The sequence below is a fragment of the Pteropus vampyrus genome, unplaced genomic scaffold (genome assembly GCF_000151845.1).
Source record: "Pteropus vampyrus isolate Shadow unplaced genomic scaffold, Pvam_2.0 Scaffold19, whole genome shotgun sequence".
NCBI lineage: Eukaryota > Metazoa > Chordata > Mammalia > Chiroptera > Pteropodidae > Pteropus > Pteropus vampyrus.
Window position 1 is genome coordinate 7,142,614 of NW_011888800.1, and position 16,609 is coordinate 7,159,222.

A 16,609-nucleotide genomic window follows, 5' to 3' on the forward strand; every position below is an offset into this window, starting at 1 on the left:
GGGACATTAGTCTAATACCTGATTTAGTTTCTCTAGTGGTTACAGTAAAAGTCACTATAAAGAACTGGTAAAGATTATGCATCTTTGGCAGACCAGCTCTCTAAGTAGGTGTTATGGACTATGTGTCCCCCAAAAATTCATATGTTGAACCCTTAATTCCCAGTGTGATGGTACTTGGAGGTGGGGCTTTTGGGAGGTAATTAGGTCATGAGGGTGGAGCCCTCATGATGGGATTAATGCCTTTGAAAGAAGAGAAAGAGAGCACGTGAAGATATAACAAGAAGGCAGCTATCTTCAAGCCAAGAAGCAGACACTCACCAGACCCCAGATATGCAGGTACTTTGATCTTGGACTTCCCAGCCCCAGAACTGATGAGAAGTATATGTTGTTGAAGCGACCTAGCCTCTGGTAACTTCTTATAGCAGCCTAAAAAGACTAAATAGGTATGTCTCAGTGACTTCTACAGCATCTTAATATTCTTCAGCAGTCTCCTTTCCTCAAAGATGGATTAGAAAACAGAAGAAACCTATAAGGAATAGAGTGGTAGAAGGCCATCAACAGTCATTTTGGAGAGTCCTTACTTTAGAAACCATCTAGTCACGTAGGAATTGTTTCTAAGAAGAATCAGTCTAAAAACAGTTATTTATATCATACCTGTGCATTAGTACTTGCATTCTTTAAATAAAGGTATAGCTTAGAAACTGGTTTCATGCTGTTTCCTCCTATATGGTCCCTTACTTAGCAGCAGCACTTAGCTTTGTCTTAGGGAATACATACCAGCTCTTGATTGGATGCCATTAAAGAAACATTTTATTTTGCTTCTGTGTCATCATGCATACTACTCCCCTTGGTTTAGTATTACAAAATTACCACATGATCTCTATTTAAAAAGTCTTGGGTTAAGCACTGGAGAATTTTCGTAGGCAAATTCTTCTGTGTGGGCTGGATCAGTAAACACTCCAATAAAATCTATTTCCAGGAAGAATGGACCATCTACTTTATCAGCTAGGGTAAATCCGATAGAAGAGATCTAAATTTAAAAGAGAAATTAATCAAAATTGTATACATTAATGTACTAGAGTTTTAAAATTCTAAGGGTGATTACTATAGCTGGGTCTCTATACTATCAGCCTTTAGCAAGTATACCATAGTTCTCATGTACTGTAGCAAATTATAGAGGAAGTACAGAGCTGTTTTTCTTTCAACATTCTACTTATCTCTCTTTAATGCAGTACTACTTAAAACTAATCAGTCTAATGGAGGTTCCTTGAAGCTCTCTTGAAAACCTTAATACTTGTTTTCTTATTTTAAAGCTAAAATAAAATGTAGGCACGTTGAAAAGAAGACCATAAAGAAATTTCTCCCAGATGGGGGTTTGGCTCAAAGGATAGGTCTGAATCAACATCTGTCTAGGTATTACAGGGGTGGCCTTGAGTAGGAATTTTAAAATTTCATTTGCCAGCCTTCAAAAATAGACTGAACTTATAGGAGTTCTGTTTCACTAAAGATAATATAGTTCTGAGTGAAAGCAGAAGAAAATGTTACCTTGTCAAGGAGAAGCTGGTACTGAGCATCCCGGATTCTTCCTTGATTAGAAAAGAAAAATTTGGAGAAAGGAATCTGAAAAAAAAAACAAAACCATTTACTTCACAGCTGAAATGTAAGTTAACTAAGGTATCTGTATGTAAAAATAGTTTAAGTTTAATTCTAAAATTATTTAATATATGCAGTTATCACAAGTGGCTAGTATTTTGGATCACAGATATATAACAGCAAAAGATTAATCAACCCAATAGAAAAATGGGGGTGGAGAGAAACAGAAAAAGTAGAAGTACAAATCAGTACAGCTCTTTGAGAGGGCAGCTGGCAATTGTGATAGGCAGGATTCTAAGGTGGCCTCTAAGATTTCCACCTTCTAGTGTACACACACCTTACAGGTATTCGAACACTAATCTCAGTACTGCTCTGAAGGAACTGTGCGGAAGGCAGGCTTTAAATCAGTTGACCTTAAATAGGGAAGATTATCCTCTGTAGGCATGACTTAATCACTTGAACCCATAAGCGAGACTGGTTTATGGACTGGCCACATAAGAAGGATTCAGTGGGGTTGAAGGAGATTCTCCACTGTTGGTTTTGAGGATGGAGGGAGCTAAATGGCACGGAAGTGGGCAGCTTCTAAAAGCTGAGAGTAACTCCTAGCTGACAGTAAAGAAACAAGGACATCAGCCCTATAATCACAGGAACCAATACTAGAATGAGGTTGGAAGATTCTTCCCCAGAGCCTCCAGAAAGGAATACAGCCCAGCTGATGCCTTGATTTTGGCCTTATAAGGCCTGAGGCACTGAACCCAGCCATACTATGTCCCAACTCATGACCTACAGAACTGTGAACTAATAAATGCAAGTTTCCGAAGCTAAGTTTATGGTAAGTTTTTTAGGTAGCAACAGAAAACTAACAATATCTATCAAAATTTGAAATGTCATAACTTTGACCTACCAATTTCACTTTTAGGAATTTATATTTCAGATAAAGTCTGACAAATACAGCTTTTCCTAATAGCAAAAAAAAAAAGAAGACCTCCACATTATTAGTCAAAAAGGATATAGACAAAATCTACAGTATAATCACATTTTTAAAAAATATATAAAATTTTAAAACATCTCAAAAAAAACTAATAAAATATTTACTATAGCAATTGGGAACAACCCAAGTGTCTATCAATCTAGGACTCATTCAATCAACTATGAGATATCCACGTAACAAAGTACCAAACAAAATAAAGAATGAAGAATGACTCCATGTAGTGATATAGAAGCTCTCCAGGTTCTCAATTTTAAAAATCTAAACAGGTGCAGAAGATAAAGTATTGCAATTTTATTTTTTAGTAAAAAAAATGGAGAAAACAATATTAATCATATTAACTTATATTTGCATAAAGAAACTGCAAAGCTACATGGGAAACTTAATAAAAGTTGACTACTTACTGAGGATAGTCTGAAAAAGGGTGAATAGGGACATGAGAGTGAGAGTTCGTGTACATTTTTCTATTTTGATTTTTGAACCAAACAATAATGAATTTTTTAAATGTACTGTTCAGGTTATTTATCACCAAAAACACTTATTGACGTGAAAAAAAAAACTCAGTTCAAAGCTCATAATAAATAAACCATCATAGCACAAGATCATATTGCTCACATAGCAAATCTAAATACAGTCACATCCTCATTTCACCTGCTTCCTTCATTCCTGTCAAATAGAAACAAAGCTCTACCCTGCAACCACCAATTTCTCATTTTGCATCCTAGTTTGGCACTATCTACCTCATTATTCCATACATCTTAGAAATACAATGAACACTACCTGCCATTCAAGAGGTATCGGTCACCCAACTCACTCATTCCCTCAAACTAATCTCTTGTGTTTTTGGCACATAATTCTTTTAAATCACTGTCCACACCATGGGAACTAGATTTTTTTTAGCCTGGAAAAAAAATGAAGCCAAGAAAGAACATTAATCTGTAAAACTGCTTAAAAAGGAAAGGATAAATAGTTGTTTTTCTCTCTACAAATGATGGAAAACTATATACATAATTTTCTTCTCTGTTTTCTCTTTGTAATCAGAGTAAATATTTGAGCATCTCACTTATGTTTACTAAAATATTCATGAAGAATTGAATAGCAATTAATAACATTTAATATTTTTAAATCCCTAACACTTTCCTTAACACTTTAAACAGAGCTGTTGCAAACAATTATTTCTAGCCAAAGATTAAGACTACACATATTTTAGGGAAAAAGTAATTGTTAATGATTACATGGTGGTGATATTGGAGAATAATTTAGCAATGCGCATCAAAGTCTTTAAAAATGTACATATCGTTTATTCTAGGAATTTTATTTCCAGGAATATATCCTAAGAAAATAATTAAGGATGTTTACCTCAGAGTTTAGTACAATAGTGAAAAACTCTGAAAACATCTAAATGTACAACAATAGAGGATGGATTAAGTAAATTGTGGTCTATTTATAAAATAAAATGCATTTATTAAAAATGATGTAGAAATATATTTCTACAGAAAGTTGTATATAAAATTCAGTTCAGTGAAAAATATATGTTATAAAACAGCACTGGCACAATACCATTTTTGTAAAAAAAAGTGTAAATATAAAAGTCTGAAGGTACATACTAAAATAAAAATAGTATTTTATCCCTGGGTAATGGTACTACAAGATATTTTTTCCTTTTCTGCATATTCCAAATTTTCTAAAATTAAATACTTGTTTAATAAATTATTATATATATTACTTATATACAAGTGTTACAAATGTAATATTTTGGTTATATAGCTATATTAGTGCACAAATATGTATCAAAAGCCTGTTAAATGCCAAGCACCGTTTTAGGTACAAGGAAAATAGATATGAACCATATAAAGTTCCTGCTCTCAGAATTTAGAGAATTTATGTTCCAGGGGAGCAGAGTAGAGAGTAACAATAAAATAGACAAGTTAATGAACAAAATAATTTTACATAGCGATGAGTTATTTGAAAAAAATTAAACAGAGTGACTAGGTTAGAGGCTGCAACTCTAGCTAAAGGGATCAAGAAAAGACTCTGTGAGGCAACTTTTGAGCTGAGAAGTGAATGACAGGAAAGAAGAAGCAGGTGAAGATATGGAGAAAGAGCATATCAGGAGATACAACACAAAATACAAAGGGTCTGAGATGAAAGAAAGCTTGTTGAGTTTGACACACAGAAAAGGAGCCAGTGTGCAGGAGGGAGGAAGGAGTGGAGACTGAAGATGAAAATGGGGTCTGACAGTAGAGGCCCAGGGAAACATGTTAAGGAGTTTGGACTTTATTCTAATTATAAGGGGAAACCACTGAAGGATTTTAAGCATGTGAGTGATGTGATCTAAGCTATTCTTTAGAAAGCTCGTTCTGGCTGCTGTGTGGAGTGTGGATTTTAAGGGGGCAAGAGGACAAAGAGAAATCCATAAAGAAGCCACTGCAATAATCCAAAGGCCTGGACTAGGGTGAGAGTGGAAGAGATGGCTAGCAATGTTAGATTCTGGGTGTATTTTGGAAGTAGAGGTAACAGGATTTGTTAATAGACTGAATACAGGGTGAGGAAGAAAGGAATCCAGGATGAGGCTTAGGTTTAAGTATGAGCAAAATGGAGACTTTCTTTTGAGTTTATGGATTAAAACCTCACTAGTCAGGAATGGACATTTCATTTCGCCCTCATTCCCTGAATTTCCACTTAATTCTCTTCCAGGTTAACATTTTTTACCTTCTCATAACTTCTCATTTACAAAATAAGACTGCCTTATACTACAAAAAAATAAAGAAAAATTTTGATGGTCGTAAAATATGAAGTATTTATTCCTTTTAAGGGAGGCTTTCTACGAAGATAGGGAGACTAGCTTAGTAGAGTTGTCTGGAAGAGGTGATATAGCAGAAACTTAAAAATGTCTACTTGGGCACAGAGCAGAGATATATCTGTGACTTAGCATGCACCTGGCCATATCCTTACCAAAAATATTTCTTGATTAGTAAACTAACATTTAATTAATGAAAGAAAAAGTCAAATTATGTAAATCTTGTCCCTAGGTTCTCTTCCTTCTTTCCCTTCCCACACCTTCCAAAGGGACTCAGGAAAAAAAAAAAAAACTACAATGTAACCATGATCTCAAAAGACCTCATTTCATACACAGTAAAGACTTGTGCTGTTACCTTGATCTCCTGCCAGTAGGGCCCCCCACGGGTGAACATGAAATAACTGTACATCTGATTCTTCCTCTGGATTATATCCGTGTCCTCACTGATATGCACCATCCAAGGCCGACCATCTCCTCGGACACGGAGATACAAAGTGTTGAACTGGGACCAATCATAAGACTTTTTTCTCTCAAAAGGGCCCTAAGGTACAGAAAAGAAAGTTAATTTCACCTCATTTTCCATTTTTAGCAAAATGTGAGTCATTATCTTTTGTAGCAACAAAAGGATCCACCACCTATTTTTCTGTCTTTTTCTGCTCTATCACCATAAGGAGACAGGTAAATCTGGTGATTCTTTTTTCAGTACGAAATATTGATCTAGTTATGTTTCTAAGGTAAGTTACATGTTCAAGACATGTTAGCCCAGGACAGTGTTTACATGGGGTATGCACTCAAATGTGTTACTAAATGGAAAAGAATTACTGTACATACTTTCCTTTCCCTGGTCTGATGGAGCAATGGTTTCTGTGTGGGCAATTTAATGAAACTGCCTTCCCGTAAATTAGAAAACTGAAAGAGCTCAAGTTTAAAATTGATGTTTTATAACAACAGCTACCATCCATTGAAAACTTACATTAAGTATTTTGCATGCATAATTTAAGTATTTCGCATGCATAAGTATTTTGCATTAAGTATTTTGCATGCATAATTCCCACGAAACTGCCAGACAATCCTTACAATAGCCCTATGAGGTAGCTAATACAATTGTTTCCATTTTATAGAAGAAACTGAGCAGCCAACTAACCAATGATAAATCCAGTGCTGTTTAACTCCAAAATCTGTGTTCTTAACAACTATCCATATTCTCTCTTTTTGAAAGTGGAATTTAGTGTTAATTTCCAAAGTTGTTTATTTAATCTCAGAGATAATCTGATTTCAAGGATACCAGCGTACAGATATGAACTAGTATTTACTAGCTGTATAACTTTGGACAAGTTATTCAATCTCCCTAAGCCTCAGTTTCCTCATCTGTAATATTGGGGTGATCATACCTTACCATATTATTGTGATGAATAAAAGGGATAATGTATACAATTAGCACAAGGACTGGCAGAGTACACTTAATAATTGTTATCAGCATTTTTCATTACTCCACAGTATATCTAGCCATAGAATTACATTCTGCTGTGGACGGACCAAATCCATTTTGTGGATTTTTAGGGCCTGAAAAAATGTTTGTATGTATAGTTTGTTGCTTCCTAAAGAACACATACCTTTCTTTTTCCCCATTATCTGAAGACAGGGAGCCTAATAATACTCCTAACATTTGCCTTTCTCCTTAAAGTACAGTATCCAAGCCAACATCCAGGAGCTGTGGCCAAGGCCAGGCATGGGAGCCTGCCCAAGGCAACCCTGGAATAATACCTGGTCAGCAAATTCACAAAAAGCCATAGGCCAGTGGTGAGATAAAGGAACTGACTTAAGTAACTTTGGGAAATAGTGTTCTGATTGGAAACTGTAAGGCTAGAGACAAAAGAAACTTTACATAAACTCTGTATTCTAGTTGGTAAGGTTGTCTCTCATCATGTTATGGGTTAAAAATTCTGAAACTGCTTTACTTGCATACTGGGGTTGAATTAAGTAAATGGATGGTAAATGGTGGGAGACATATTTCTTGCTGTTACAGAGTGAAGTTAAAGATAAGCAAGAGGGGGAAGGCTAGACTGAACTACATGGTATTGAATTAGAGTCAGAGCATTAGTAAAAACTCATAGTTAGCTTCATACACAGAAATAATTATAGACGTGTTTCCACAGGTTGGTATACATACATTTACTTCCTAGCTATGTCTACTGAGATGTCCTAGAAGTAGTGTCAACCCAGTAGCAGCAAGCATACTCGAATGCCCAGATCTTGGTTTCTAATACTATTCTCCAAAAAAAGGAAACCAGGGCTCCTTCCAGAACAGGCTAATTCTAGGGTTGGGACAGGATGAGCTGAGAACATCTTGTAGTGCCAAAAGGTGCTCAAAAAAACAAAAGGATGGGGGCATATCAAAAGAACAGGAGTCAACCTGCAAGAGCTCCCAATGGCCAAAGCTGGAACAATTTGAGCAACAAAACAACACAGTATTGAATTATAACCCAAAGTGTGAGTCAATACTAAATGAATGAATAAATAAGTGTGGGAGAAGAAACAAATCTTCCTTTCTGAAGAATCCCAAATAATTTATGTAAATACTACACCTTCCAGGTGATAGAACTTAATCCCACACCCTACCTCATGTCTTGAAAGTAGGAAGCACTTAGTGACTTGCTTCCGAAGAACAGAGTATAGAAAGATATAAAGTAACTTAAAAATGGAGTAACCTGGCACACACTACCTTGACCAGGTGGTCAAGGTTAACATATCAATGATATTGCTAGCATGTGCCTGGATATGATGTGGTGAGAAGGGTACTTTAATTCCGTAGCATTCTTCCTAAACCCAGAACCCCAGTCTAACTTGGAGAAAAAAAAAAAAAAATCAGAAAATCCCAAATTGAGGGTCATTCTACAAAAAAATATCCGGCCAGTGTTTTTCAAGTCCTCATGAAAAATAAGGAAAGACTAAGAAACTGTTATAGACCAGAAGAGACTAAGGAGACGTGGTAAGTAGATGTAATGTGGTACTCTGGATAAGGTCTTGGAACAGAAAAAGAATATTAGTGGAAAAACCAGTGAAATCCAAATAGAGTCTGAATTTAGTTAATAGTAATGGACTAATGTAGGTTTTTCAATCATAACAAAGGTACTATAGCAATGTAAGATGCTTAACAATTGGAGAAGCTAAGTGAAGGGTACACAGGAACTCTCTGTACTATTTTGCAATTTTTCTGTAAAACTAAAACTATTCTAAAATTAAAAGTTTACTTTAAAAAAATGCTACAGGCTGATCCTACATCCACACTAAGGAACATTACAGGGTCTGTGGCCTACATTAGAGGAGATGCAAGTCTCCCCAGATCATCATTCAAATATCTAACCTATCCGGGCTCCTCAAATAAAAATGTCCTACTCTGGTCCAAAGTGATGCTCAGAAACAAGTAGTCCCTCCTCCAGAACCAATTCCCCCTAGTGCTTCAGCTTCACACTTGTGCCCAGTAGTTATTTAACCCTATACATAGATGAGATACCAGGTGTTTTTATTTACAGAAACAAACGCTCTCTGCTGTAATTCATGCTACAATGAAGTTCACCCCAGTTCACTGGAAAACTGAGGCTCCCAAGCCTCACTTACCCTTCGAATCCTAGATATCATTGCACAGTACCCACTGCGACCACTCTCTCCATCATGAGGCGCCTCAGAGCTCAGAGTTCCATACAGCAGTGCACTTTGGTTATTCTTGCCCATTTTCAGGAACACTTCACTTCTTCCTCCAATTGTTTTATCCGATGTCACTATCCACTTATCCAAATCTTCTTTCCCACGAAACTGCCAGACAACCTTGGCTTGTTCTAGCAAGACCTCATGCAGGGGGCGGCCTTCAGGCCCTATCCAATGATTCACAATATCATCCTTCAAACGCCTAAAATGTTCCTTTATTTCATCTTTAATTGCTTTATCAAAACTAACTTCAGGCTTCTCCTCAGGAGAAGTTATATCCAAAGCAACTTCACTCTGGTGATGTCCTTGCAAACCCCCTTCAGTGTTCCTCTGAGAGGAAGCTGTGCCGGGACTAGCCACTGGTTTCTGAAGACTACTGGAACAAAAGTCTGCAAAGCGAGTATTCAAAAATGGACAGGAGGCAACCCTTGGCTTCAGGCATTTTCTGAGAATATAAGTGCTATTCAACAATTTGTGAACTAAAGCCATGGTAAGAAAAAGTCAAAATGCAAATTTCTCCCTGGGTTACCAGGGAAAGAAGCTTCAGCAAATGGCCCAATTCCACCTATAACGAAAGAGACATTGAAGAGTTACCAGTGTAGCAATGAATATACATCACGATTTCAAATTCGACATGGATCATATATTGTGAAATTCATGAACTTATTTTCTAATTCTATAGACATTACCTAGGGCTTACTATGAAGAGAATACAGTTTACATTATATGTAATACATCCCACTGCCTTGTGAAAAAAATACCAAGATGAATATAAACACAGGTCCCTTTCATGAAGTTTATAATCAACACCAAAATAATTCAAGTATGTGTTTCAAAAGGTTGTGTCATTTCAAAACAAATTTTTATGGTGGATTAAAGAAATACTTGGTTCTTAAAATATTCAACTAATTCGCTCCAGGACTGAGGCTAATTAGCAATATGTTAGCACTTCATCTGTAAAAAAAAGAGACTACAGTGTGCATTGTATGTGGAGTCAGAAAACAGACTTGATACCTAGCTCTGCTCTCTTATTCGGTTATGAGTATTGTGAATATTGGCAATTTCATTTGGCTCAACCTAATAAAGCTGTTTACCCTCAGGTAAAGCAGTTGCTTTTTTGAGGCCTCCATTTCCTTGAGAGTAAGGCTGTGTTAACACTTCCCCTACCTACCTTAAAGGATTCTTCTGAAGATCAGGTGGAATAATGGCTGTAAGAGGGTTCTCTGATCCAGCAAGTCTGACAAGATCCCCAAGATTCTTCATGTCTAACAAGCTCCTAGTCCAAGGCTCACACTTAGAGTAACAAGGCTTTGACTATCAGTCACTACTTGAACTTCTCAAAGATAGAAACTAAACAACAGTAGCACTAATACCATCACATTTAAATACTATTCTTAATATTCTCAAATCACTGAGATATATTATCTCATTTAATGCACAAACAACTCTTGTGAAACAAGGCAGGTTGATATTTCCTTTATCCAGGAAACAGATATGAACAAGTGAAGTGACTTGCCTAAAATCACAATGCTAATCAATATGTAAGCTACAACTAGAACCCTGGCCTTAAATCTTTCCACTAGATGCTGCTGCCTCTCTACATGTAAAACATAAGCAACATAACTTCTATAACTCTAGCAAAATAACAGCTTTGCTCTTAGTAGCAACATTTAATGAGTGTTGGCAGGAAGTGCTACCAGAACCAGAAAGGTAAATAGTACTCCCTACTACTTGTTTCACTTGCTCATAAGGCAAAATCAAATATGCAATGCCAATTTCTTTGTCTTTCTCCTGTCCTAGCCTCAGAGACCAGGACAGAGAAAAAACAAAAACTCACCCACTAGTCAGAACATGGTACTGAATGAGAAACTAAACGGAAAACTGAAAATTAAAAAAAAAAAAAAAAAAAAAGTCCGCCAAATGCCAAAATCCAGTCTACATCAGAATAATACCCAGACTACTCCACAACATAGGACTGGTGGTCCTTATAGAATGCCCCTCCTTCTTTACTCTCCATAACAGATGGGTCAGCACCTTCTCTCCTAGATCACTGCACCCTGCTCCCTGCCTCCAGGCTTGCAACCCCCACCTCATCCCACCACTTAGCATCTAGAAGGGCCTAAAACACAAAACTGATCATTTATCTTCTCTGATTAAAACTCTTTAGAAGGTCCCTCGTGGTCTTAAGAATAAAGCTCAAATTTCTCCACGGGGCCTACAAGACTCCAGATCTGGCCTCTGCTCATATCTCCAACCTCACCTCTAGTCACACCCCACTCTGTGCTCCCATCACAGAGAACTTGTGGTCCAATAAGAGCCACTCAGTACTCCCTCTCTGGGTTTCAGGCCTTGGCCAATTGCTGCTCCTAGGCCAGGAAAGCCCTCCACTGATTTTGCCTGGATAATTTATCCTTTGGGACTCATCTTAGATATCTATTACATCCTCCACGATCCTTGACTACTCCACTCCACCAAGCCCCACACCTCTTTGATGTGTTCTAACTACTCAGGCTTACACTTTCCCTGCTATAGTTTACTGACCAGTTAACTTGTTAGTTACCCCCACCAGACTGGACATGTCTTGAGGGAAGAGATTATCTTCATTATGGTACTTCCAGCTCCCAGGATGGTGTCAGGCATGCAAAAAGCTTTTCATATTTGTTGAATAAATATCTCCACATTTCTCCACATCCACCACCAGTGTCTTGATTCAAGGCCTTACTGCTTCTTACCAGGACTATTATAATTCCCCTAACAAAGGGCTTCTCAAGCTTTAAAGTGCCTATGAATCATATGGGAATATTGTTAAAATGCAGATTCTGATTTAGTAGGTGTAGGATGGGGCCTGAGATTCTGTATTTCTAACAAGCTCCCAGCTGATGCCCTTGTTGTGGCCCAAAGAATACCTTTTAAGTAGCAAAGTCCTAATAGATTTCTCTCTGATCTCCCCCTCCTCTCCCAATCCATCCTTTGTCTGGCAACAAAAGGAATTTTTCTAAATATGATGGTATGCCCCTTATAATAACTCAGCAATTTCCCCACAAATTCAAGTTCTTAAAATGGTACACAAGGCCCTCCAAACTGTGCCCAACTCCCTGGCCTAACTTCTCCTTACATCCATGGGCAATACCCTCAGCTCCATTAAAAATGTCCATAATCTTGCCTGCACACAGAAAAAAAAATGTTCAAACCACAGAAGTGCCAAACATTCTATCCTAGCTAATGTGAGCGAATGCTATATCTTGACCAGTCATGGCATTAGCCTTACTCTAGGCAGGTAAGATTCTCTTCCAGATAAGATTTAAGATACCTAATCATAGAATTACCTCCACCTCTTGACTACTTTCCCCCTAAATCCCTTAACATAAGCCTAAATCCAATATAGTCACATGCCAAATAATATTTCTGTCAACAAAGAACCAAGTATACAACGGTGGTCCCATTAGATAAAATTATAATGGAACTGAAAAATACCTATTGTCTAGCAACATCGTAGCCATCCTAACATCATAGTGCAACATATTACTCACATGTTTGTGGTGATGCTGGTGTAAACAAATCTACTGGGCTTCCAGTCATATAAAAATATAGCACATACAATTATGTACAGTACATAATACTTGAAAATGATAATAAATGACATTATTGGTTTATGTATTCACTAAACTATACTTTTTATCGTTATTGTAGAGTGTACTCTTTCTACTCGTAAAAAAAAAAGTTTGCTACAAAACAGAATGGCATGTTACACCAGCAGCAGCCTCTCACATCTTGGGCTTACTATTTCTCTTGATTGCATTATTTTCTCTTGTACTTGATTTAATCTTGTGTTTTGTACAGTAACATGCTGCACAGGCTTGTAGTGTAGGCGCAATAGGCTATACCATATAGCCTAGGTATGCAGTAAGCAATACTGTCTAGGTTTGTGTAAGTGCACTTTATGATGTTCAAACAATGACAAAATCACCTATCAATGCATTTCTCAGAATGTATCCCTGTCATTAAGTGGCACACGTCTGTAATAAATCCCTTCTAACACCCTCTTACTGAGACGCCCATGATTTCCCATGGCCTGTATTCTCCCTCCCTACAAGGAGTAATAAACCCAATTTGTTCAACTATAGGCATGTTCCTGGTAGCCTCTGTGGAAGGCACTGACATTGCTCTTTCTCCATATTCCCATAAGAACCTGTGCATATCTCTTACATAACATTAGACTCTTGCTTTTAACTACCTAACTACCCTGACCTCCTTAATCTTAGGAACTATGGCTTGAACATAACTCATGCTCAATAATGTTTGCTGAATAAATGAAAACCATGTAAACGGTATATTTTCATATGGACTAAAAACAGAAGGAAATCAGGAAAAATACAAAGTTGATCTGAGGTCCTAGAATCATCTGTAATATTTAAATTTCCCTGATAGTAGTTAATGATTTTACCTCTATTCACCCTATTTCTCAAACTCTTAGTAGTGTTACTTCTCTAATGATATAACTTCAACTATAAAATGTTGTTTCATATTTTTACCAACGAAGTCAAACCCATTAATGGATGATTCCGCCCAAAGTTGGTAAGGCACGCAGCCAAATGGAGAAGTCTCTGTAAAGATGCTTCTAGGGCTTACTATGTGTTAGAAGCTGTTTTAAGTATATTTTCATTGACTCCTCACAACCTGAGAGAGGTATTATTATTACTCCAATTATAGAGACAAACTCAGGTTCCAAGATAAAATCGACTGAGGTCATACAGTTAGTATGTGGCAAAACTAAATCTAGAGCCCAAGCGTTAAGCTTCCGATTAGAGTGGGGAAACGGTCCGGGCCATGCTGCGGCGATCCCCTCAACCCTCACCTGCTGGGTTCTGTAGCGGTCGCACGTCCCGGACGCATCAACCACCGGCAGGCGCCCTCTTGCCTCCCGGGCACGCGCTCACCAGCGGATTCTGTCCAGGTCCCCGGCTTTTCCCGACTCGCACTCCACTTTCCCTGTAAAAGTCCATCTGCTTAAACGTTCCGGCGCTAAACCAGGCATTATGACACTAGAGTTCCGGCCCGATGCGGAAACCCGGGTATGGTAATCCCCAAGGATCCCCAAGTCTAGCTACCTGAGGCTTTTGGTCGACTAGCTTCCAAAAAGGCCCGGCTTCTACCACTCCTGATTTTTCTACCTTCTGTGAGAAAGTGAGGAGAATTTAGGGAAGCTTTTTTCCTCTTCTTCCTGCATCTCATTTTCAAGCTGCAAACTCCATCCCTCATCTTTCAAATAAGATCCATATATTGTTAACAATCTTTCGCCTCGAGGCGCCAGGGTCCCCTTATGCTCCATCACCCCGCAGCCGCCCAAGAGCTGTCTATGATCTCGGAGTACTGGTTCTGCTGGAATTGCTCTCGCGGAATCTTTGGAGACCACGCACCTGGACAATAAACCTTTCTACCCGCCGTTTCCCAGTCCCTCCCCGTGGGGTCGCCCACTCCGCAGGACTTCTTACTGTATCTTGTGCACGCCTCTATTTTAGGACCTTCGACACTGTATCTTAATTATCCATTTACTTCTCATTTCCTCCACCACGCTGTGAGCTTCTTGGGTCCAGAACTGTTTTGTTCTTCCTGTCCCCAGCACCTGGCATAGTAACAGCAGGAATTAAGCCCTCTGCATGAATTTGAATTGTAATCCTTGCAGTTAACACCGTTCTTCTCCAGAGTTCGAAAGACCTCACCAAATATAATTGCCTTTTCCAAGTTTCCTCCATCACTCATTTCCACGCTACCACCTCTCCCTTATTGAAATTCTGATCGGACTTCTCTAATCTACACTTGCTTACTTCTCCTACCTCCTCGAACTTTCCCTAGCTGCCTGCCTTTCACTGACTCTTCTTTCTCTTCGCACAACCTCAAATGGAGTTGTCTCCAAAGTCCAGCCAGCACCTTCCTCTTTTCTAGTTTCAGATATGAGTTATCTAAGGACAATTTGTTAATCTTTCCCTAAACCGCAGCATATATTTCCAACCTCCTGATAGTAGTTTCAGCAGTGGGATGTACCACTAGCATCTAAAATTCTGTATGTCTAAAATTGAACTTGCAACTAATAGGTCCTAATTGATACATTGGCTGCACCTATTTAGAACACATCTTAAATTCCATGTTCTCCTTAAAAACTTTCCCTAATGCATCCATCTCAAAATTAATCCCCTCCTTCTGACATCCTGTATTTATTCTTTGTACTATATACACTGACACTTAATTATATTCAATTGAAAACTAAATTATAAACATGATTAAACTGCTCACTCATCATTTTATGTGTACAAGCCTTCTCAATAGGAGGGTAAGAACCCTGAAGGCAATGATTTTGTCATAGCCTTTAAAATACATACCTCTACAGTAACCTGCACAAATTTCAACACAGAATGGGTACTGACTCAAGAGGCCAAACGAAGGGCAGTAGTGACACAAGCCAGCAAAGACTACCGCAATATTTCAGGCAAGAAGCAAATATGATTCAGCAGTTTCCTATCTTGATAGAATCTCTTCAGAATTTAAGGATGATTGCGGTATAACCCTGGCAAAGGAAATAAATGATTCGGAAAAGGAAAGTACTTTGCGGGAATTTGGAGTCATGGTGGTCTCATTACAGATCCAAGGTTAGTTCTCTGCTAATCCAGGAACTTGATGGTATCTGTTTACTCAGAGGATTACTTCATGCCAACCAACTTCTCAGGAGGATTAATGACAAACCAAGATGACCATTTATTCACCAACAACAGAAAACAGGCCTGATTTGAGATCCTAGATCACCTATCCAGGACAGTCCCTCCTGATGGGGAAGCCCATCCTGCAGTCCAGACCAACCAGCAGGTAAAAAGGGTCACCTAATTAGAAAGAGCTGGCAGTGTTCAAGTGGATTTTCCGTTAAACAAAATGAACCAACCGTCTACCCTTCTTCTGGGGATAAAGGCCAGGCATTTTGTGATGCCACTTTAATAAATATCAGGACACAAGATGTGCTACTTTTCTATGGCTCTTGTCGTAATTGACTCCAGGCAGGTAAATTCCAATCCATTCCCCATCATATGTGAGCATGACAATCACTTAAGACTGAGGCAATTTTATCCTCCATTACAATTGCAATCACAATATATCCCAGTTTGTGCCACTATAATTATACAGCTTGACCAACTTTGAGTCAAGTTTCTGTTTTAATGAAAATAACATATCCAGGTAGACACAAAGGAAAATACAGGCAAATATTCAGAGAACTTCTAAGCCCATAGAACTTTCTGTGATGATAGAAATGTTCTATATCAGTTTCATAAATCAATGTTCTATACAGTAGCTACTAGCTACATGTGCCTATTGAGCATTTCAAATGTGGCTAATATCACTGAGGAATTTAATTTTTAATTTTATTTAATTTTAAGTAGTTTAAATAGTCACATGTGGTTAGTGGCTACCATATTGGACAGTATAGTCCTAGATAATGGAAAGAGAACTCTGAATTACTCCTGCATTGGTCAACATGT

At 38.0% G+C, this 16,609-nt stretch overlaps 1 protein-coding gene across 3 annotated transcripts; it reads right to left on the bottom strand.

Annotated features, from left to right (window-relative positions):
- Nucleotides 1-787: 787 nt before the first annotated feature.
- NDUFAF1 (NADH:ubiquinone oxidoreductase complex assembly factor 1) lies at nt 788-14,706 on the bottom strand. Of its 3 annotated transcripts, XM_023527774.1 has the most exons (6): nt 14,579-14,704; nt 13,942-14,075; nt 9,000-9,651; nt 5,737-5,922; nt 1,546-1,620; nt 788-1,030 (listed from the first exon to the last, which is right to left on the bottom strand). In XM_023527774.1, exons 3-6 carry the CDS (start codon nt 9,573-9,575, stop codon nt 881-883), a joined length of 987 nt encoding a protein of 328 aa, XP_023383542.1. In that variant the 5' UTR covers nt 9,576-9,651; nt 13,942-14,075; nt 14,579-14,704; the 3' UTR covers nt 788-880. The 3 variants fall into 3 exon arrangements, with proteins under 3 accessions (XP_023383542.1, XP_011353246.1, XP_023383543.1); XM_011354944.2 differs by lacking the exon at nt 14,579-14,704 and having other exon boundaries at nt 13,942-14,094; XM_023527775.1 differs by lacking the exons at nt 788-1,030; nt 1,546-1,620 and adding an exon at nt 3,344-3,482 and having other exon boundaries at nt 14,579-14,706.
- Nucleotides 14,707-16,609: the final 1,903 nt, after the last annotated feature.

Bases quoted from the DNA above. Each gene is read 5' to 3' on its own strand.
- NDUFAF1 (XM_023527774.1), bottom strand. From the start codon at position 9,575: ATGGCTTTAGTTCACAAATTGTTGAATAGCACTTATATTCTCAGAAAA. The intron at 5,923-8,999 runs GTAAGTGAGGCT...TCTGTACCTTAG, and splicing joins TGATATCTAGGATTCGAAGG to GGCCCTTTTGAGAGAAAAAA. The intron at 1,621-5,736 runs GTAACAGCACAA...TTTTTTTTTCAG, and splicing joins CCTACTGGCAGGAGATCAAG to ATTCCTTTCTCCAAATTTTT.